The 23,853-nt window shown below is 36.5% G+C and overlaps 2 protein-coding genes across 10 annotated transcripts; one reads left to right on the forward strand and one right to left on the reverse strand.

Annotated features, from left to right (window-relative positions):
• Window positions 1–1,379: 1,379 nt before the first annotated feature.
• Window positions 1,380–21,114, reverse strand: LOC306858798 (cleavage and polyadenylation specificity factor subunit 6-like). Of its 9 annotated transcripts, none has more exons than XM_079399526.1 (11): window positions 21,014–21,114; window positions 19,723–19,932; window positions 19,518–19,621; window positions 18,226–18,371; window positions 17,261–17,425; window positions 11,027–11,516; window positions 10,012–10,116; window positions 9,590–9,705; window positions 9,364–9,517; window positions 8,164–8,359; window positions 1,380–3,430 (listed from the first exon to the last, which is right to left on the reverse strand). In XM_079399526.1, the coding sequence occupies exons 1-10, from the start codon at window positions 21,071–21,073 to the stop codon at window positions 8,176–8,178; spliced, it is 1,734 nt and encodes a 577-aa protein (XP_079255652.1). In that variant the 5' UTR covers window positions 21,074–21,114; the 3' UTR covers window positions 1,380–3,430; window positions 8,164–8,175. The 9 variants fall into 9 exon arrangements, 8 of the variants coding, with proteins under 8 accessions (XP_079255652.1, XP_079255651.1, XP_079255650.1 ...); XM_079399525.1 differs by having other exon boundaries at window positions 8,164–8,356; window positions 17,261–17,437; XM_079399524.1 differs by having other exon boundaries at window positions 17,261–17,437.
• A 417-nt stretch (window positions 21,115–21,531) lies between these two features.
• LOC306858784 (YEATS domain-containing protein 4) lies at window positions 21,532–23,773 on the forward strand. The gene is made up of 7 exons (XM_079399505.1): window positions 21,532–21,754; window positions 21,845–21,964; window positions 22,071–22,137; window positions 22,221–22,315; window positions 22,966–23,055; window positions 23,140–23,227; window positions 23,354–23,773. Exons 1-7 carry the CDS (start codon window positions 21,704–21,706, stop codon window positions 23,521–23,523), a joined length of 681 nt encoding a protein of 226 aa, XP_079255631.1. The 5' UTR covers window positions 21,532–21,703; the 3' UTR covers window positions 23,524–23,773.
• The last annotated feature ends 80 nt before the right edge of the window (window positions 23,774–23,853 follow it).

Genomic DNA, 23,853 nt, shown 5'->3' on the forward strand with positions numbered 1-23,853 from the left:
TGATGAAAATGTTATTTTTAACAGTTTCCTGAACATCCAGTTTTTGAAACCTAGCCTATTAAAAACTCTTCGTGGTTTAGGCCTATACGAATATTCCATTTGATATTTTGTAAACGTATAAGGGAATGTTACTTTTGAATGTTCTAAAACATCCAGCTACATTAAAACAACAACAGAAGAAAAGTTGACAGGTTTTTGTGCTAACGTTATTCAAGACAAGATAATGTTCCCAGAACATTTCTATATAACTTTATCAGGTTTGGAGAAAGTTAGCAGGGAAGTTGCTTAATGTTAACGTAGGTATATCATAAGAGGCATTCATAAAGCGCAATGATTAACCGATATAATGGAGAAAGGTATTTTGAAGTGCTGAGAAGCACATTTTACATTCTAACCGTATGTAAAACTACCAACTACTGGCCTCCTTGAGACTTTTCTTTAGTCTAGACTTTATTTGAACGTTCTGCCAAGATTCATTTTAATAGAACTCTTGTTCAATGTTATGGTCTATAATAATGATTTAAAGTACGTTAACATTGTTCAAGAAACTTTTTAGTTGGAACATTCTTGTTTAAAACCAATGGAATGTTACCGTAACATTCGTATAAAGAAAAGCAGTGCTTCAGAATGATGACGTTTAATTGTAGAGGAACACACCTGCACTGCTACACAGACCTGTTACTGCAGGTCCTGGGAATATATATGTTGGTCTGCACATCACTGTATAATGAACTAAATGAGCAAATGTAAGTCAGAAGTGCATTACCCGCAAGGATGGACGCTTGTATGTAGTCAAAGTGTAATTATAGCAATGTTCACACCCATATTTTCATTACACCCTCAGGACTACTTCCCTAAACCATCCCTCTCACGATTTGAAAGAATACAGTTAAAACCTGTTTGAACAAAAACAAGCTTTTTTTTTTTTTTTTTAAGTGGCTTCATGAAAAATGGCTCACATCTAAAGCGTTTTGAAAAGAAAATGCAAAGCACCTAAATAGTGGTTTGTACTGTCTAATTGTATACCTGACCCATATCCGGGGATCAGATTTCATTCAAACGTTTCACCAAATTATTCTGGACTAGGCCCTCAGTTCACGAAGAAACATGACCTCTGCTGGTCAGACTTTTAGAGGGTTTCAATGGCGCCCTCATGCGGCCAATCAGACGCAAGTACAATACACTGAACACTGATATATGGCAATCAATTAGTTTTAATTTGCCTGACTGAAAACTTCACTCAGAATTACTAGAAGCAATCGTTATTCTACATTAAAATCACTGTTGGACCAAAAAAAAAAAAAAAAAAAAAAAAAATTTTTTGCGTCTACAGGACTTTATATTCTCAACTGCGAACAGAACAAAACAAAAGACAAATTAGTATGAAAAAAAATTTATTGATTAGCAAAAATATTCTGTAATAGTAAATCTGAATATTACATCAGGTAGCCAACAATCAACCATGAATATTTGTGGGCTGAGCCACATCAAATTTCAATGAACAATAAAAGGAAATTCATCAGAGGAGGTCAGGCAACAGCAAGACCTGAATAAACTTGAGCTGTATACATGCTGCAATGCTGTGGCAACAAAAACAAAACTACAAAATGCACAAGTGTACCAATTCCCATAAGATTTGAAAAGCAAAACGGTCTTACCTCTCAGTCCAGATGTTTGAGAGAACAGGAACTGTTCGATGTCTATCCACTTCACTAGCAGAGGACGCGGTTTGAAGAACCACTAGAATTACTCCAACATTGAACTTGCTCTATTTACAGTGATAAACCATCATAAACACCAATAAACGCCCACAGGCCTCAAGTAACTGAGTTTACATGAACCTTAACCTTTCATTCAAACAGATGCAAAGTGACCAATGCACAGGTCACGTGTCAAATACCCAGAAGTACATCTCTCAACAGTCTTCAAAGTCTCAAAATAAAGTGCATGAATTTACAGTAAGCAGAGATAACCTTACAGTACAGACTTGCAATTGGGGAAACTGGTTATTACATCACTATCAAAAACAGCTGCCATAAGCCGTCTACATAATGAAAACGGGAAACTCTGTACAATGAATTAGTGGAACAAATTTGCATTAAGGCTTAAAGGAACAGTAACAATGAAAATTTACCTTAAAATTTACTCGCCCTCAGGCCATCCAAAATGTAGAAGTGTTTGTTTCTACATCAGATTTGGAGAAAAGTAGCATTCCATCACTTGCTCACCAATGGATGCTCTGCAGTGAATGGGTGCCGTCAGAATGAGAGTCCAAACAGCTGTTTGGACTCATTCTGACGGCACCCATTCATTGCAGAGGATTCATTGGTGAGCAAGTGATGCTAAATTTCTCCAAATATGATGAAGAATGAGCTGAGGGTGGGTATATTCAGCATGTTTTCATTTTTGGGTGAACTAATCCTTGAAATTCTAAATATAGCAGAACGAAACGAGACCCTTTGAGAGACAAATTACAGTAAATCCTACATATATATATATATATATATACATACACACACGTGAAGATTTGACAATCTGCAGCAGCGACGTCAGATAGACATTACAAATGCAGAATATTTTGCACTATCATTCACCAACCATAAATGATTGATTTTGACAAAAACTACAAAATTGAGCATGTCATCACAGATTTGAATTGTATAGCTCCAATCACAATCAAGAAAACCAATAAAAAGTTATGGAAAATTTAACCCTGCATGAATTGCCAATTGATTTGGAATATGAACAGGAATTAACAGCAACTACACAAATTAACCGATATTGTATTGAACCTCTTAAAATGATGTAAAATTGGAAAAGGCACAATGGCACAGTGTTTATAGAAAGTAAAGATGCCAACCTGAAATGTGGTTCTTGAACAATTATCCTGATATCCAAGTACGACAAGTTTCAAAAATGTGCAATTCTGAACAAATAAAAAGCAATGCTTGGCTAAATGTTTAACCCAGTAACCTAAACTAGCAGATCAAGTATGAACAAGCAACAAGTACACACTTTATTACAACACAGATTCAATTTAATAATCAAGGCAAAAGACATTTACAAACATTATATGGACGAGGGGAAAAGGGAAGAAACATGAAACCAAAAGAGAGGATCCTATAAAAACATATCTAGCTAACTGACAATTTACAACATTATAGCAGTGAGAAAGTTGTTTTGTGTTTTGAACAAGCAGGCAAATAATTCTCTTTCGCTGAACTGACTTTAACACACAGCTACTTCCAAATAAAAGTAAAAAATAAAAGCTGTCAGGAATTAAGAGGGAGTATATAATATTTTACAGAACTCTACTTTAGCGCTGCAGAGTGTGTCCGGAGTCCGGTGCTCTCCGTGACGGTGCGATGCGGGACGCTGTCAGATGAATCCACGTTGCTCCTGACGTCTCTCCTCCTCCTCTTGCGTTCAGCTGAAAGGTGTCAAAACGAAGGTGGCAGTTTGTTTTGGGGCACAGAACCCAGAAACACACACAGCTGCTTTTCCCCTTTACATCTACACTCGCTCAGACCGTCCCAGACATACACGGGCATGCAAACAACTTTCAGTTTTCAACAGCATCAAACTAAGGGGCATTTGTTGCGTTACGACTACTGTAATGGTCTAAAGCAATATTTTAATGTAGCAGTTTCACAACAGCTCATTAAGAAACACTATTTGAGATAAGCCCCTGGATTCAGTGTATAAATACAGTGTGAAGAGACGACACAGTCATAAAGACATTGGCATGCACAACTATGAAACGCTGTACTCAACACCACAACTCGGCAAATTCACTCTGGTGGACATTAAAGTAATAGTTCAACCAGGAATGAAAGTTTGCTAAATTTGATATCCCAGATGTAGATGAATTGGTTTCTTCATCAGGTTTGGAGAAATGTATCATTCCATCACTTGCTCAGCAACGGATCCTCTGCAGTGAATGGGTGCCGTCAGAATGAGAGTCCAAACAGCTGATAAAAACATCACAATAATCCACAAGTAATTCACACCACTCCAGTCCAGAAATTAACATCTTGTGAAACGAAAATAATTCCATGGTAAAGAATTTTCACTTCAAACAAGTCCTCTATCCAAAATATTGCTTCCTCCAGTGAAAAAGTCATTTGTCTCAATCAGGAGAGATAAGCAAAAATGGTCTAAAAAAAAAACCCCAAACATATGTAGGTGGATTCTGATGTGAGAAGACCGTAGCAGATGGATCTTAGGAAGAAGCGTTAAGGACTCAGTTTAGCTGTTAAAATGAAACATTCAAACTGTTACTTCCTTACGAACACAGCTTTTGGCTTCATAAGATATTAATTGCTGGACTGGAGTGGCGTGGATTATTGTGGTGTTTTTAATCAGCTGTTTGGACTCATTTTGACAGCACCCATTCACTGCACAAGATCAAACGGTGAGCAAGTGATGCTACATTTCTACAAATTTGATGAACAAACTAACTTATCTACATCCTGGATGGCTTAAGTGTACACATTTTCAGCAAATTTTCATTTTTGAATGAACCATTTCCTTAAAATCAGCATTAGCAATTAATCATGTCTGATGTCCATTACCCGTCCATGACAATGATAAAATTTATAGTATTCAAATGCACAATACCCAACATCAAAATGATGGAATTCATACGAGTTGACCAACTGGCAAAATATTCATTTGTAGAGTCATATGAAAATATATGGCTTTTAATCCCATTGAGAAATCAATCAACCAAAACAAATCCATACAAATCAGCATCTGTACTACCAACACAGGATTTGAATGAGTGAGATTTGAAATGCATTTGGTAGTGTTGTATTTTTAAACCACATTTCAGTAAAATAGATCAATAAAACAAAATGATACAGGTTTGGACCAGGATGAGGTTAAAACAAATTTAATATTGAAGATGAAAAACTGCAATTCCACTGCAATGAAGTACAGAAAAAGTGCATGCATAAGCTGGATCTGAAGAATAAGAGGTTATGGACATATGCAATTTAAATTGCAGAAAAATCCCTATATGATGATACTGATTGACATTTTGGTTGATTGGTTTGTCTCAGTCAATGTAAAACATGTATGATCTCTTATGGCTTCAAACAAGGTTAACTAGTAATTATTTTGAGTTTTTTTTGCTTGCTGCACAAAATCAATTTCACTGGTAAAATCAATTATATAAGCAGATGTGATCTTCAAATCACTCATCAGTGCTCATTTTGTAGACTTCATATCTATATCTAATGGAACACCACATTTAAAAGGTGTCAAAATAACACTCAAATTTCATGTTGGCAAAATAATGCGTCGATCATGGGCAATAAGTCCACATAGTAAACCGCCAAGGTACAGACATTTAAAAACAACATTTTATGTTGGTTTTTACCAAATTTCTCAATGAATCGATAATCTAATCATTTAAGTAGTTATTCAACTTCAATTGAACAAAACAGGAAATGCTAACCTGCATTTTCTGTACAATAGGAAAAATACAAACTCCTAATATTTCCCCCATTGACAAAAATTGTGAAGCACAAAGTATAGTCCACTTTACCTCTGAGAACAAGCATCAAATCCACATTTTAAATTCGATCCACCCCCAATGCAAAAAGCTTTTTTTAAGATGCAACTGTTTACAATTTTATGCATCATTTCTACTGAACAGAAATGACATTTCTAAGAGTTAATCAAAAAAAAAAAAAAAAAAAAAAACCTTCCACGCTTGATTCTAGCGATTCAGTGGACACTGGAGTTACAGTACACAGGGTTGGACAAAATTCAGCGACTATTCTAACTTTTCGGTTAGTCAAAAAAAAAAAAAAAAATGGACAAAATAAAACATACCGAAGATGTGATTTCTTATTAAAACATTAGTTTGTGTCTTTAGTCATTCACAGGTATTCCAGCCCATTTAAATGCAAGATCATTCAGAAATATTTAGCAAGACATATTTAGACATGAACACATGGAAATTCTTGCACTGAATTCGTCATGTATGTTACAGTGTATTTTGTGTTTGGAATTACAATTACTAGTACCTGTAATTATCACAAAAACACAACTTTGTCCAATCCTGTGCCAGCATCTTATAAAGCACAATAGTGAAAAGATGAAAAGGGGTGTGATTAATACCACATCAGGACCATTACTTCAGGAAAAACCTAGAAACACAGTCATTTCTGCAGATCAACTCCTGACAAGATAGGCACTACATCTAAAAATCCAAATAAATACCATAGAACAGGACTCTGCGCATGGAGCAAATGCTTTCAATTATTTTAAGTTTGCAGTGCTTAAAATCTCTAACCTGATGCATACTTTAGGCGAAAAACATTAAAAGTGCAACATGATTTCTGAATTAATAACAGCGGAACAAATCAAAATGCAAATTGCTGACTTTCCCTGATTGGTGTTGCTACAATTATAGGTTGTACAGTTAAAACACAGAAAAACAAAAACAAAATAAAAAAACACCTGAATAATTGGCAATTTTTTGGATAGGAGGCCAGAACAACAATTTGGAGGCTACCAGAATTACATTCAACAAAACTGACAATGCAGTTGTGCATTTACCATCTGCTAAACCTGAGTTGCAGTTTTAGTTTAATCGTTTTGTATTTTTTGCATTAAATCTAGCATATGTGGGGTCACTCACAATGCATCACACATGATATTACAGTGTCCTCAGCATTTACATACAAATTTACATTAACGTACAAATTTAGTCTGTAGGAACACCGTCACACAGCAGAGCCATAGAGCAACAGGTTAGACAGTAAAGAGTTCTTTAAATCAGACCAACAGGGTTTGAACTGAGGACGTGTGTGCATTAATTTAAATACTGATTGTGAAAATTTATTAAATATCTGTTGCATATTGAATCACCACAAACATGAGTGTTTACCAAGAGAATAAAATAAAATAAAATAAAACAAAACGTAAAAATGCTAAAAACATTCACGTTACCTCTGGAAAAGCAATATAGCAGTTCTTCTCCATTCATTAAGCATTAAAGGACATGATATAAAATGAAAAGCACAATTGGTGTTACTTAACACTGTAGATCTATTTTATTTTACATTTAAAGTCATAAACAGTAAAAATGGTGAAGAACTGCTACATCTGCAGCATCTAAGAGGGTGTAACATTAAACATGGAAAATAAATGAATAACGATATTATGTGAACCGAGAAAATGTCAAATTCAGATAAGAAAAAGATGGAAAAGTTTGACTAGCTATTAAAAACCTGCAAATGTGACTGAAATACTAGGATGCACAAAATGACCCTTGACAGTAAAAATACATTTAGCTTGTTCTGACAGAGGACATTCAGAATGCGTCGTCTTAAATTATACTGTACAGATGTGCTCAAGACTAAACCTTACACATGGAAAAAAATTATTTGCCTACACCATGACAACTCAACCTGACAGACTACAAGCTTCATGTTTTTAAATGCCAAAGTAGATCAATTTAACTCCATTCATTTGCTTTTCACAACAAATTAGTAAGGAACTAAACACTAGAACAACAATTATATCAACATCAAATCTGCCTGCAGGAATATCAATGCACAACCTGAGAAACAATTTTGCTCATTTCAATACATTCATTTTCTCTTATCAAACTTCAACCAATTTTCTATACATTTATGGTAACAGGTTGAATTTATATTTCATAATCGCAATTCTAAAGGCACGAAATTCATGCTGAATTTACTTTTTTTGCCAAACAAGTAGTCTATTATGCAAAATGAGGAGGGAAGTGTTGTTTGACATTGGCATGGTCTCAAACGTAGCAGCAAATCTCAGTTAAATGGACAAATAAGTGCAGTAACTTCCATTTTAAAATGCAAAAGCATTTTGATTGTTTTAAATAAAATGTTGAAATACACAAAATCCTTTCAAAGACAAAGTGATATCATCAACACAATTGTGGGACAGTTTATGCTTGCTGGAGCTCAGATCACGCTACATTCGTAAATGGAAAAAAATAAATAAATAAATAAATATATATATTAGCTGTCATTACATAATAGGTTCAGGGACTCACCTTTCCTGATCACGTACCTGTGATCCCGACCTCTGCAGGATAAGATGCATGTACATTTGAATCCTGAAGGAAGAGGGGAGAAAAACAGAGACGGAGACAAACTGGATACACACCTTCCTCTCCAACTAACGGCGATACTCCCGCTCACGTTCTCTGTCTCTCTCGCGGTCACGGTCTCTCTCACGATGACGGTCCCTCTCACGACTGCGCTCTCTGTAATAGTCCTCGTGTCGGTCTCGGCTGCGAGACTTGCGGCGATGCTTCTCACGAGAGCGACTGTGGTCCCTCTCCCTGGACCGTTCCCGTCTGCTTAAGGTCGAAAAGCATCAAAGAGAATATGAAACCGCAAGTAATACTTTTGCAACACACCAAATAAATTTGCATGGCATCAAATAATTTTTCCATTTATGAAATAATTTTGCAATGCACCAAATAAATTTGCATTCATGAAAATATTTTACAAGCGTGAAATTTTGCAATACAGGATTTAAAATTAATACAGTAATTTTGAATGCATTATTTTTGCATTGCATCAATTTCACATGCATGACAATATTACAATACAAGCTAAATTATTTGATACGTTGCAGAACTATTTGATGCATTGCAGCAATTTGGTGCAATGTAAAATGCATCCAAAAATAATGTTTGCAAAATTATTTAATAGCATGAAAATTGAAATGCATTAAATAATTTTGCACCCATTTTTTCATTGCACCAAATAATTTAGCAAAGCATCAGTTTTTCACGCATTAAATTTTGCAATGCATTAATACATTAAATAATTTTGGGGGCATTATTTTCACATCCATTTAGTGTTGCAAAGCATCAAATTTCGCAATGAAGTAATTTTGTATGCACTTTTAAACTGAAACATTCAACAGAATATACAAGGTGGGACTTCATCTTTTTAATCTGGATTATCAATCAGATTTTTTCCTGCCCTCATTCCTTTGGTTAAATCAGCAGAAATGTGATCTCAAAAGACATTTCATTCATGCAAACAATGATGCATCCCCTACAGCAAAGACAAAAATACTAGGGCTGCAGCAATTCGTCAATGTTATCGATTATAAAAATACATCAATTAGCATGGAGTGCGTCGACGTTGCACCTTTAGCCCCGCCCATTGCGCGATCCTGCAGTTATCCCTACTGTTTTTCTGCCATGTTTAACACAAACAAGACTCTAGAGCAGAAGGTAAAGGCTAGTATGGCAACATCACTTCATAGAGCGTTCTATTATTATACGACTGTCAGAACCGCACATATATAGCCGAAATGACGCCTTGTCAGGATTCACAAGATCTTTACCTCGATACAGAGCCATAGGATTTGGACTCAATTCCATGCAAGCAGTCCTGCAGTGAGCTGATGAGAACTTTGCAGCGGTCATCAGCAGAAACCTTTGACTGCTTGATCAGAGAGATGGCCGTCACCAGAGTCTCTATAGCACTGCCATAATCAGCTGCAAAAACAGAGTTTAATAACCACCTGACAAACCAAACCAAACATTTGTGCTGCGTGTAAGTGTCCGCACCTGCACTTGCGTCTGACACTGCCCTCGAGATAGCACTGCTGGATATCGCTCTGTTACGATTCATGATCTCCTCAAACTCAGCTTCACTCAGAGGAGTGCGAGACGAATCCATATCCCTAAAAGAGAATAAGCCGATGCATTGAGAATAAAAGCATGAGTCAGAAAGAAAAACGCATCAGGGCCCAAATTCACACAGAGAGCCATTAGTGCTGAATCACAGCGCATGTTAAAATTACTGATGTACTGAAATGATAGTAACCAACAATATTTACACATTGTAAATTAAAACTAATTTCAGTGCATCATGTGTTAAAATTCACTGCAGAGTCGGCACACACTCCATGCGTTCACAACACACAAGCCTAATAAAAAGAAGATCCCGCTTCAGGATCCTGGTCTCAGCAGACGGTTACTTCACTAACCCTTGATCACTTGTATTGTGCAAGTGCTGGCCAGAGTTTTTCACATCAACCAACCCCTCGTTTATCCAGGGCTCAAAGCCACATACTACAGGGGGTCTGAAGTTACTGAAGAAAGGCCAGAGAGGAGATTTAGGGTCATATTGAGGCCACACGCTTTAATAACATCCACTTCTGGAGTTAACAGTAAGTAACAAATCACCAAGGCTGAGATTTAATGAAGTGTGTTTGCTGCATTTCAGAGTTTCCCAAAAAATAAAAATAACAGTAATTCTTCTAAAATATGATTATTTTATTACATATATTTTTTATAGTTTGTGTAAATACTTTATAACTGGTACTTTTTGTAATTACAAAATTAAGTATTAGTTAATATACGTATTGCATGCTTCAGAATAAAGACAGTAAATAAAACTGTATAGTATTTTTTTTAAATAAAAAATATGAAGTTAAAATTAGATTTTTTTAAATAGAATTAATAATTGTTACATAATATGCGCTGCATGTTACCCAAGTAAATAAATGAATATTGTACAATAAAAGTTAATTTATTTTATGATGACTTAAAACACAATGTTATTAATGTTTTAAAAATACAGAATAATAGTTATAACTATTGATGCAAGTAGTTAATATTCAATTTAAAGTATCGTTAATGTGCTGGATGTTTCAGTAAAAACAGTAAAAATTAAGATTTAGAATTAAAAATTAGAATTAAGATTTTTAAATGTGCAATGTAATTTACATTTTCATTTAGCAATAACAAAAATTAGTACTACTATTGTTACTATTATTAATAAGTAAATTAGTATATTACATTTTTGGCCAAACTGTACAGCCCTACAAACATGGAGCTTAAAAATATATATATAAATAAATAATAAAAAATATTTAGTAATATAAATTTGAAATTGTGCAGCCCTAGAATATAATCTAAACAGTTCAGTTTCCATTGGCGTTACCTAACAACTCGTTCCGGGTGAGATTTACAGTGCAGTGAAGGTGAGGTGTTTATTACCTGCCGCCAGGGCCGAAGTCTCTGTCGTATGGAGGTGGGCGGCCGTACAGTTCACCCGGCGGTGGGCCCCTGTTGTCGGACGATGGCATGTTGTTGTTTCCAGGCGGCGGGAAGAAGGCAGGGTTGACGTGAGGGGCCGGAGGTGGACCTCCAGGTGGGGGTCCCTGCATGTGAGGTGGAGGTGCGAGGCCAAGCGGGGGTCCTAAGGGCCCAGGTGGACGGGGAAGGAAGGGTCCTGGAGGGGGCAGACCCTGCTGAGGTGGAAGGGGGCCTGGGGGAGGCCCGTATCCAGGTGGGGGCGGGCCAGGAGGCATCGGTCCCATAGGAGGCTGACCAAACTGACCAGGAAACATGACGGGTGGAGGAGGACGGTCTCCTCTGTTAGGAGGACCTCCGAGGGGCGGCAGCAGACCTTGTCCAGGTGGAGGGGGGCCAGGGGGTCCTGGAGGCCCAGGTGGGCCTGAGGGAGGACGCGGCGGGCCTTGCATACCTGCAAAGGAATAGTTTGAAAATTTAAGTCCCCATGTAGTAAATTTTCCCCCCCCTTAAAACTCATCTTTGATCATTAAAATTACATATTATATGTTTTCAATTGTGAAAAATTTCTCATGCCTTAAAATAGCTTGAATGTAACTCTACACCCTTGCCTCATTTACTATACGTGGATCTATGAATATGCAAAGTAGCCCTGCCTCCACTCAGTCACACCAGCCAGGGATCCATGGATAACAAAACTGTTTTTTTTACTAGCAGACAACTACAGTGGACACTGTAACATTCGTTAAAGTTGCTTACTTGATGATGTTATGTCCTCAAAATACCTTGGAATCACAAACTTGGCTGCATTTGAGTCTTCAAGTCGTGCCCGTGAGCAATGCGTAACATGCAGAGGCCGATGTGGGAGAGGTGGGTCTGACTCCGGGCTACTTTTACACTGTTGTTCTAAATTTACATTAAACCACGGCTTCATGTTTTTTTGCTCCATTTTATTTCTGGTTTTGTGCTGGTAATCCTATTGGTATATTTTGCACGCAATCTCTACATGCACCGCATTTGTCTAAATGGAGAGAGGGAGATACTAATGATAGAAATCTATCCCTTGACACGATTGGCTATTTTGTGACGTAGCAAACCAAAGGCTGTTTCAAACCGCGCTTCTGGGACTGCCTTTGGGAAACTACAGTTAAGGAGAAAATAATCAGCAATACTGTTGATTAATGGATTGGCACATGGTTTGTCTAAAAACAAATTAACAGCACAGACAAATAAACAACAAACTTGATTTTCACTACAGGGGGACTTAAGGCTGGACGATATGGCCAAAATTTATAATCACGATATATTTCTTAATTTTGGTTGATACGATATAATTCCGATATCGATATGAACTATTTTAAAAAAGCCTCATAAAAACTCCCAAGAATGGCCGCAACAGATGTCTGTACCTACAAACTTATGAAAAATAAATTTGCCAAGTCTATGAAACCTCCTCCTATAAAACTATATTTTATAAAAACAAATAAATAATGTTCACCTTTTATTTGTATTTATCCTTCATACAAACAAGAAATGTGAAATCACTGTCAAATAAATATCTCAGGCTCACCTAATATTAATATCTTTAACTTCAAACTATAGGCTAACATACATTACCGGTCAAAAGTTTTTGAACAGTATGATTTTTTTTTTTTAAGAATTCTCTTCTGCTCACCCTGCATTTATTTGATACAAAATACAGCAAAAACAGTAACATTTAAATATTTTTGCCATTTAAAATAACTGTTTTTTAAAATAACAGTCACATGAGAAATCATTCTAATATACTGCTCAAAAAACATTGTAAATGTTGAAAACAGCCAAGTAGAATTTTCTCAGGTTTCTTTGATGAATATCGCTGAAATACAATTGTTTTGTAACATTATAAATGTCTATCACTTTATGAATTTATAGCATCCTTGCTAAGTATAAATTTCTATCATTTCCAAAAAAAATTAAATTATACTGACTCCAAGGTTTTGAATGGAATAGTGTATAAATGTAACAAAAGCTTTTTATTTCAGATAAATGCTGATCTTTGAGTCTTTCTATTCAAAGAATCCTGAAAAATATCAAATCAGCATATTAGAGTGATTTCTGAAGGATCATGTGACACTGAAGTTGATGCTGAAAATCTTGCTTTGAGGAATAAGTTACATTTTAAAATATATTCAAAAAAAAAAAAAAAAAAAAAGTAATTTTAAATTAAAAATTTCTAAATTTGACTGTTTTCGCTGTACTTTGGATCAAATAAATGTAGGCTTGGTGAACAGATGAGAATTCTTAAAAAAAAAAAACAACAACTTAAAAACATTAAAACCTTGCAGTTCCAAAACTTTTGACTGGTAGTGTAGGCTGATTGTTCTTATAGACTGAAACAAACGTGCTTCAGCCAGGATAAAGAGTATGAATAGTGCTCTGAGTTGCTGCAGAAAAAAATAATAAAATTGAGCAACATCAAAAGCATGTTGCTTGACAGGGGCTTATTCTTGAAAATGCAATTGATTCTCTGCCAGCAGGAGGCGCTGTGAGAGCGGAAGAACTAGCGGTTTCCCTGGAAAGGCTGTAATCAAAGCAGCTCCACTCATGAACGAGACTATCAGATCAAATGAAAATGTCATCGAAACGTTTCTGAAGACAGTCGGTTCCCTTCAGAGATACATTCATATAAAACACCCGCGACACGTTTTGATTTTGAAACGTGTAGTGCTCGTTTATTCAACAAAGTCAAACACCACAAATAAATCAATGTATGAGAAACACTGGTAATGTATATCGAAATATCAGAAATGTTTAAAAATCATATCACCATTATTGGAAAAAATTATATTGCGATACATTGATATTGAATTATTGTCCAGCCCTAGGGGGACTTTAAATTTACATTGATCAAAGAAAGCAGTAGAAAATGAATGCGAGGACTCCCAAAATGTATTTATTTTTGACTGTATTTTCATATTTATATGGACTAAAAATTTGCTTAATCATCTTAAAACCCAATGCAATTCAATAACAAAAATCAGTTTGGAGCCTCACAAATAGGGCAAAATACCACCAAAAATTTAAAATGCCCCACAAAGTCAAGATACAGAAGCAAAAAATGACCCTGCATAATTAAACTAAAGTTACTAAACTAAGATTACAACCATCACGATTAAAGCACAATACGAGATTAATATAAAGCTGATTATGACATTACATTTAGATCTCCTCATGTTGCATCAAGTACTTTTATCCATTCTTTTTTGCATTTGTAAAAAATTGCAACTATAATGCAATTGATAAAAATATTTAAAAAAGTTGATTATGAATTCAATTAATTAGACATGCTTTTTGATTAAAGTTTGATTAAACCATTAAAAGTGAACAAATAAATTAAAACAGAATTTGGTAAAAATATATATATTTAGTAGGCTATTTAAAATGACATGAATCTCACAATATTATGCAATTGCTGTGTAAAGGTGCCACCTTGGGCAAATGTAAAGACAGCTTTTGCGGATGTTGATCAATTTCTTATTGGTCTATAGTATTCTTCAATACTCTAGAATGAATTGAAAATTAAAATGACAAAAAACAAACAAAAAATAGACATTTAATAAAGTAATTATAAAAATTGACCATACAAAAATAAAAATACACCTGTTAAATTACATCCAGGGGGGCAAATATTAGGGCTGTATACCTTGGAGAACCTGGCGATACGATACATACCTCGATACACAGGTCACGATTCGATACGTACCTCGATACAGAGCTGTCTCGATACGATTTGATACAATGTGACACGATTCGATACGATTCAATAAAAATACATGGGCCAGAGCCAATTAGTTAATGCTGAACACATTTACTCAAACAGAACTCTGCATTTTTCTTCAATTTAATGAAGACAAAAGTGCATTATAACAAAGTGCATTTTGCTTAAATATTTGCAACTTTAAGTGCTCTGATTAATTGTACACTTACTTACTTTACTTTACTTTACTTTTGTCATTTAGCAGACGCTTTTGTCCAAAGCGACTTACAAATAAGAAAAAGTAACTAAAACTAAAAAGTTACAACTCTATAAATACTATCTACCCACATATTTAAGAAAATAAAGAAATTAAATAAAATTAACACATGCATATAACAACAACATTTCAATAATAAACATATCAATGAAAAAATTAAATAAAAAGCTACTACTATCCCTTGCCGGTGTCCCTGCCCGGTGGAGTCGCACGGTAGAGTCGATGGTCTTTACACTAAGAGGGCTTCACACGACGACTGCCGCGACCGCTGCCGCGGTATAATAACCTTTATTATACCAAACCAACAAATGATCATTTCAATTCAGCTGGACCCACTTTCCTGTTTATCAACTACAAATGGCCAAGCAAGTGCACACACTGACAAGATACACGATACAGTACGAGACCAAACGCGATTTCAGCAACTCTCATCCTAGTAAACAAAATAAGCGTTTCCTAGCAACGGCAAATGCGCTAAACACTGAGACAAGTAAATACACTTACGAGCTGATTTTAAACTTCCGCTGATAGACTGCTTCTCTTAAAGACCACTTCATTACACTGCCTTCTGCTGGCGCTTGAACCCACTTTCCTGTTTATCAACTACAAATGGCCAAGCAAGTGCACACACTGACAAGATACACGATACAGTACGAGACCAAACGCGATTTCAGCAACTCTCATCCTAGTAAACAAAATAAGCATATACAATAATACACAAATTGTATTAATCTGGAAATTACCACAAGTCAACATTTAACTTTCCAAGGGTACAGTCTGAGCTCACACAAGCACAAAATCTTCTTATTATTATTCTTAACTTCTTATTAAATCTTCTTATAATTATTTTTTGTGACACCATGTACTGCCATAACATATTTCACTATGAAATCACTTAAAGGTGCCATAGAATGCATTGATACAGTATTTTAAATTGTTTTCTGATATCTACACAGAAGGTATGTGTCTTAGGTAAGGGCAAAAAATCTCCAGAAACGATTTTACATGTCCATTTACAACCCTAGGATTTCTCCCTAGAATGAAACGGTCTGTTATTGGCTTATTTGGCAGGGTCATGAATAATAATGAGCTCTGCTCTGATTGGCTGTTTCACAGTACGGCTCAATGTTGAGCTCTGCTCTGATTGGCTGTTTCACAGTACGGCTCATCAGCAAGAAGGAAGCACAGGGAGGAAAATATATATTTAAATACTTTCTCTCGCAGTTATATCGTCGGGTAATTATACTGTATATAAAACGCGGGCATCAGGGAGCCGTTATTAATATGCGAGGCATTGAAACTGCTTTTGAACGATCCATCGATCGCGTTATAGTTTCACTTTCAAGAGACGCGATCGCACAAACTATGTTTACATTATGGAGCAACAGTACTTACCACACATTTCACAAGATCAGATGCTTGTCAGTGGTGCTCAGGATCTGTAAGTCATTCGCCATCATCCTCATCTCTCCTTACTGAGAGTGAAATCTTATGTACTGTAACAGGCTACCGCTAGCAAGGAGCTAACCATGTCCCTTTAGTGGCTCACGTTATTTGCTTTCTGTGCCTTTCTGAATACAGACACCAACCCATCCCTGCACTTCACACCCCCTGCACGGCCTGGAACATAACATTTATTTTGTTATTTTCGCTGTTGTCCGCGCTTGTTTATTTACAATACCTGCAGAGCTTCTGATGGTTCGGCCGGCTTAGAACAAGGGCGGGTTTATGCAAATGTTGGGGGCGTAGTGATCCCGACTGTTGCGTCACAGTCGGTGTTATGTTCTGATTCGCCTGTTTTTCAGTGGTCTTTTTTAATCACGAGATTTACATATGAAGGAGGAAACTATGGTGTTTGAGGCTCACTGTATGTCATTTCCATGTACAGACCTGTTATTATTTAAATATGCCAGGGTAAAGACAGTTTTTCATTCTATGGCACCTTTAAATGCTACATCTTGCTTTAACATTTTCCATGAGTTTTTTTGAAACTCGCGGGCGCCGCTGCGCCCCCTAATGGCTGGGCGGAGTATCGATACTAAGGGCTAGAATATTGATACTATCTTTTTTTTATTATATCGGTATGCATCTAAGAATCGATATTTTGAGCACACCCCTAGCAAATATAGACCCTTTACAGAAAAGCTAATTTCTGCCCTTGCCCTAATATAGAGACTCATACCTGGGAAGTGTGGTGGAGGTCCACCAGGTCCAGGAAAGCGGTCTCCTCCTGGGCCAGGTGGGGTGGGAAATCGCCCTCGATTCTTACCAAGAGGGAAGCCGCTGCGAGATCCTGAGCCTGGAGGTCCAGCTTTCCCTTCTCCGGACATTTGTCCGGACTGCGTGCCTTGGGCAAAAACTGACCATAAAACAAATGCAGTGCAAACACAGCGGCAAGTTCACTGATACCCCTTTTCCACCATGGCAGTTCCAGTGCTGGTTCAGAGCCAGAGCCTAGTTTCAAACCAGTTCTTTGTCTTTCGATACCCAAAGCACCAGCTCCGAACCAGGAAAAGCGGTTCGTAAGTAGCACCAAAACATTGCTGGGCTAGAAGGAAGAACCGCTTGCGTCAGGGGCTGGGTTACCATGACCAACAAGACAACAGAAACTTTGGACCGCCATATTTGTAATAGCAGCTAAACACGAACGCGTTGGATTTGCCATATTTGGATGCCGATGTAGGTTCGCAAAGTCATGAATATCAATAGCAACGCAACGTCCGCCATTGTTGATAGTTTGTTTAGGCTTGTTCGGGATGGATCGGCGCTGCGCGGATCGGTCGGTGCGAGGCATCAGGGTGCTGCGGGAGACAGCTTTGCTTTTGGATCGCTCTCGCGGTGCTTTTGTGTGTTGTGTGCCGATCGATCGTTCTGTGTGGCGCCGATGCACTCAAATAAGTCTGTTGTGTTTGGCGCTGCCGCGGCTGTGCTAGTGAAACGAAACATGAAATGTATTCAGTGACATAAGACCTGGCTCTGTAGCCTGTGGAAAAGCAACCGTTTCTTAAAGGGCTCGCCAGTCAAACCAACTAAGAACCGGCAATAGCACTGGCTCTGAACTAGCACCTGGATTCTGCTGGTGGAAAGGGGGTATAAGCTCTGTTCAATCAGTAGATGTGTTGATTTTTCTGTGAATTGGTGTCTCACTTTTTCGCGACTGCATCTCAAACTGGCTGAGCGACTGTTTGTTGCAAGGAGTGACGATCGGGTTTTGTCCGTGCAGCTCCCGTTTGGAAAGCAGGTCCATCATCTTCCTGGACGAGGAGTCTGAACCCACGCAGACCAGAGCAAACCTGTGGAGAACAGAGAGGAAATGTTTGAGGCTGATCTCTATAAAACCCATGTAACTGAGCATCACAACAGGGTTGATCTGTATATTTACTAGGGGTGGGAGAAGAAAAAATAAATAAAATGTAAAAAAAAAAAAAAGAGCATTTCAGAATCAATTCTGAGCTTAGTTTTTAACCAGATGTGCGATGACGCTGAGTTTGCTTTAGAAACACCTGTATTCTGCTTGCTTCCAATTCCTCACACACATACACCACTCAAACCTTCCGTAAAATAATCTTTCATAAAGTTCGAAAAGGTTGAAGCGAATTACAACGCCATTCACGGGCTTCATTGCACAGGATGCGCTGAGAGAGACGCGAGCTTTGTTTGATGTTACACTTGAAGTGTGCAGTCTCGCCCGTTGGTATTTTCCTTACAAATGCTTTACGAAGTCATCATTTATGTGGTTTGGAATGCAGTGGACTTATATATTTAAAATATGAACCTCACTAACAGAAGGCTGCTTTCAATTTCAAATGCTGACGCGCGCTTTGTTTGTGTAGATGCTCGCACATGCGGCTGTGTGCGACTGTGTAAGTGGTTTATGTACTTGCTTCTCCAAACGGTTTTATGACGCAAAATTAAAGTAAACACAGCCAGTTATGTCTTAAGGGATTAAACAGACAGGACAAACCACATTACTACTTATATTTCAAAAGAGATCTGCGTGTGAACGCAGCTTAATAGATCTCCCGCTGTCTATAATGTCATAGTAAAAAACAAGAGTAAAGATGAAGAAAAATCACTCTCAGTTCTTGAATGGAAAACGTTCAGATAATCTTAAATACTGAAAGAACTCTGTTCGTTATATGTTTCTATGCTCCTCTTTATTATTTGATACTTGTTTCTATGTCTTGAAGTTATATTCTTAACATACAACTGTTTTAATAATTTTTTAAAATTTGTAATTATTTTAAAAAGTACTTAATTACTTATGTAAGGAAATGTAAATGTAAGGATTTAACAATTCTCAAGTCGGTAAACTAATTAATAAGATGGAAAAAAAAGTAGATTAAGAATCGTTCTGGAATCGGAACGCGAGGTGACTAAAGATTCCCACCCCTAATATTTACACAGACCTAGGAAACAAGTTTCAGTTTTTCACTTACCCTTTTGACTGGCCATTTGCTCGATTCTCAAAAAACTTGATCTCCAGCACATCATTAATGCCTACTGAGCGAATAGCATCTGTCAAATCTTCATCAGTGGTCCACTGCAAAGAGGAAAACTAATGTTAGTTATACTATGCCTGCAATAAATAAATAAATATATATATACACACAAATATAATATTATATATGGTACAAGACTGACCCATGTGAGATTGCCAATGTACAGAGCGATTCGTTTGCCAGTGTAAGTGTAGACTACGTTCGGCGGAGCTCCTTTGTTCCCCTCGGATCCTCCCGGTGCAGGCAGGTTGTCCAGGTAATCTCGGTCCTCAGGTGCGTCCCCGTTGTTGGCAGATGGTGAGTTAACAACATCATACAGGTCGATCTGCTCATGAGCAGGATAATCTGACTCCTGTGGAAGCAGAAAGATAAAAACATTTCAGAAATATTCACAGGACAGGCATCTCAACCATGAGCCATCACGGAGATACTAGTTCATTTTTTCTGGTTTTCATTTTAGTTGACATTTCAGTTATTTTGTTGTGCTCTTCACTTTTATTAACTAAAAAAAATTATTTATTTTTTCTTTATAGAAATGCATATAAATTACATAAATTAGCTTTATTTTTCTCTATTATTTTCCTGTTTTAATTTTAATGTTTAGTTTGTTTAATTTTATTTTTAGTAATTGTGTTGTGTTTGCCATTTTGATTAGTTTAGAAAAAAAATTGACTAAAATATTTTTCATTTTTATAAAATAATTTAGTTGCAGTACATTTGTGATGTGCTCATCATTTTGATTATTTAATTTTATATTTTTGGTTTGCGTTTTTATTTTAAAGTTCTAGTAATTTTTTTGTCATTTTACTAGTTTGTTTTTTAAAAGTCTATAAATTGTATAGCATCTTTATTTCAGTTTGTTATTTAGAAAATCAAGTTACATTAAATTAAATAATTTTATAATTACATTTTATTTCAAGTAATCAATTTTCTAATGGTTTTAGTAAACTATATGGCCAATTTTTTCACAATCTTATATAAATCACTATTGAACAATAGTCATATGTTTTGAAACTTGCAAGTACGTTTCAAAGCATATAATACTTCGTGAACACGTTTAATGTCAGATTTATTAAACAGAAGCACTGATCTGAACCGCGCGCCGCGCTCGGCCTGCTGTGGCTGCACGAGACCAAACAATGAACGCACGCGACGCAACGGATTCCGTCTCGCGCCACAAATACAAACACTAACGTAATACAATTATTATGTAGATAACTAACAAAACTAAGATATGTAACTGACTTAACCTTAATATTACCGTGTACACAAACGCCGCTCGCTAGCTAGCTAGCTAGCTGCTAGAGTTAGCAGACGCCCTAATAAATCTCCAGAAAGCGCTGCGTGTTTCTGTGGGCTTATTTTCAATCTGTACGTGCAACACGTAAAATATTTATCATTCAGGAAGTGTAGATGCTCAAAGTGAACCTGACCTCATTAAATTCCTCTTCTACATCGGCGTAAATATCGATGTGGTCGACACCGTCCGCCATTTTCTGTTTCCCTCCTCCTACTCAGTGCTCGCGCTGCGCGTGAAGAAGAGACGCTGATACGTGAAGCCAGAAACTCCCGCCCAAAAAAAAAAAAAACCCGACGACGACGTGCTGACGTGCAATACGCAATTTCAAAATAAAGCGGCATTTTGAGGTGTTTCCCCCCCTCACCTGTCACGTTGTGCTAAGATTCACTTTATTGTCTTTATATTAATATATTTTTTAATATATAAAATAATAGTAGCTTCAAAACTGACTGATTATGTTCCATTTAAATTATTTTAATTTGTTAATCTGTCCTAGTCAAAAATCATTATTAAAAATGTATTTTAATCATGCTTTTATACCTGTTGTTCTAATTATAATAATGATATTATAGCCCAATAATAATATTATAGCTCACTGTTTCAGAATAGAAACACATTTTCCAAGTAAACGTTTGTTGGGACTCTTAATTTGAAATTTGACTCGCAACTGAAGACGGAGTCCTATCAGCTCTAATTACTCTCTTCATAGAGAAACATGTATTTTGTGCTTAATGGCAGTTCCGTACAATAATTCAGTTCTGTTCGAAACTGTACTCGTTTCGTAGAAGCCGATCCGAGTAAAACACTTGACTCTTCGTGTACTATGTTTAAGAGGATGGCTGAATTTGGTCCAGATTCGGGGGGTCGGGTGAAGGTAGCTAACGCTAGCGATCATGATGCTAATGCTAATGTTTATTTACAATAACAGAGTTGATCGTGGATTTATGTGTTTATTGTAATCCAGGGAGTGACTATCGTGAAACCTATCGTGTTTGGAAACGTTGCACGATATTTTGGCAAGAAAAGAGAAGACGATGGTCACACTCATCAGTGGACAGTTTATGTGAAGCCTTACAGAAATGAGGTTGACTCTTATTTCATTATAACTGTTGCATATGAATGGTACATTTAATATGTAGTATACTAACAAAGTGCTGTTTTTTCTGTTATTTCCCCACTGATATTCCCAGGATATGTCTGCTTATGTCAAAAAAATTCAATTCAAACTGCATGAAAGTTACGGGAACCCTTTAAGAGGTGTGCAGTTTATCTTATAATATTATAGTGTAATATCACAAATTTCACTCACTGACTTTAACTCACTCTTTGTATTATTTTAGTGGTTACAAAGCCTCCATATGAGATTACCGAGACTGGATGGGGAGAGTTTGAGATCATCATAAAGATCTTCTTCATCGATCCAAATGAGAGACCGGTAAATGGCATTAAATTATTTTTTTCTGTGTGTAAATAATCGCAGTATTTTTTTTTATTTTTTTGGATGCTACAGACCCCCAAACATGATCATCCTCATTGGACCCCTGTCCAAAAATATAAAAGGTGGCTATATACTATTTTGACGTATAAAGGCCCTGTTAAAACTGTGCAAAATATAATACATAATATGTAAAAATAAATAATTTATTTGTAATGCATAAAAAATGCAATATAAAATATTTGGTTTCTATTGCTTTAAATTATGAAAATATTTAGTTATTATATTACATTACTGTTTTTTTAATGCAGTATAGTACTGAACTGTTTTTATCATATAGTATCATTATTTATACATTTTAAATTATTTATTTAAATAATTTTATTTACTTATATTAATAAATTGTTATTTGAATCAAATTTACATATATTTATTTTATGTGTGTGTGTGAAAGAATAAATATATAAATATTATTATTAGTACATTTCTATTATTAGTACAGTTTTTCTCTAAACTTCTCCATGGCACTGTATTGTAAAAGCGCTATACAGTTATGCATAAATTGAATCGAATGGCACCAGTCTGAATCCGTCTGCATTAGTCTACCTAAAAACAGCAATGTTTGGATGTTGTGGTGTTTTTGTCTTCAGGTCACGCTGTATCATCTGCTGAAGCTCTTCCAGTCAGACTCCAGCGCAATGCCGAAGAAGACTGTCGTGTCTGAGTTCTATGATGAGATGGTGCGAATTCAAACAGAACACCACAACATGATGTTACAGTATTACTACAGTCAATCCTAAAGCCTAATATCTGTGTTTCTGCAGATATTTCAAGACCCTACAGCCATGATGCAACAGCTCCTGAACACCACCAGACAGCTGACGTTAGGTGCTTACAAACACGAGACCGAGTGTGAGTGCTTCGCTTACCTTCACAGCACCTATTACTGGACAGCATGTGAAAATACTGTGAATCAGACAGCGTACTTTATAGATACGAGAGTTACAGCCGTTCTAATCATGCAAACTATTCGTTCAGTTGCAGAGCTGGAGATACGAACACGAGAAAAAGTGGAAGCGGCGAAGAAGAAGATGAGCCTGGAGATCACAGAGTTGAAGGAGCGACTAAAAGCCTCCAGAGAAAACATCAACTTCCTGAAGGGAGAGATACGCAGACTGGAGGAGGAGGACCAGATGAAGGATCACTGAGGACTTCAGCACCATCAGACGACTGTCCTGTAGCGGGACGGTGAACACAAACACGCGTGATTTAGTGGGACTGATCAATTCACGTTTCTGGTTGGAATTTTGACAATAAATTTAGTATTGAACAACTATGTGTTGTTCAGTCTTATTGTCCAGATCAGCAAAATGTGTGCAAATACATGACTGCCTTTTGATTCTTTGTAGTTCTCACTGACTTGTTTTGTATGAATAAAACTTTTTTTTTTTTTTTACAAATACTGTCTGATAACTCCAATTTTATTTAAACATTTTGTTTCAAGCAGCTTTATAGAAAATTATCCCTTGAAGTCCATT

Source organism: Barbus barbus (assembly GCF_936440315.1).
Source record: "Barbus barbus genome assembly, chromosome: 39".
In the NCBI taxonomy this organism is placed as follows: Eukaryota; Metazoa; Chordata; class Actinopteri; order Cypriniformes; family Cyprinidae; genus Barbus; species Barbus barbus.

Coding starts and splice junctions, on each gene's coding strand:
- LOC306858798 (XM_079399524.1), bottom strand. CDS start 21,073: ATGGCGGACGGTGTCGACCACATCGATATTTACGCCGATGTAGAAGAG. Junction 17,438..18,225: donor TGAGATGCAGTCGCGAAAAA/GTGAGACACCAA, acceptor TTTTATGGTCAG/TTTTTGCCCAAGGCACGCAG. Junction 9,706..10,011: donor CACAATACAAGTGATCAAGG/GTTAGTGAAGTA, acceptor ATTCTCTTTTAG/GGATATGGATTCGTCTCGCA.
- LOC306858784 (XM_079399505.1), top strand. CDS start 21,704: ATGTTTAAGAGGATGGCTGAATTTGGTCCAGATTCGGGGGGTCGGGTG. Junction 21,965..22,070: donor TGAAGCCTTACAGAAATGAG/GTTGACTCTTAT, acceptor TGATATTCCCAG/GATATGTCTGCTTATGTCAA. Junction 23,228..23,353: donor TTACAAACACGAGACCGAGT/GTGAGTGCTTCG, acceptor CTATTCGTTCAG/TTGCAGAGCTGGAGATACGA.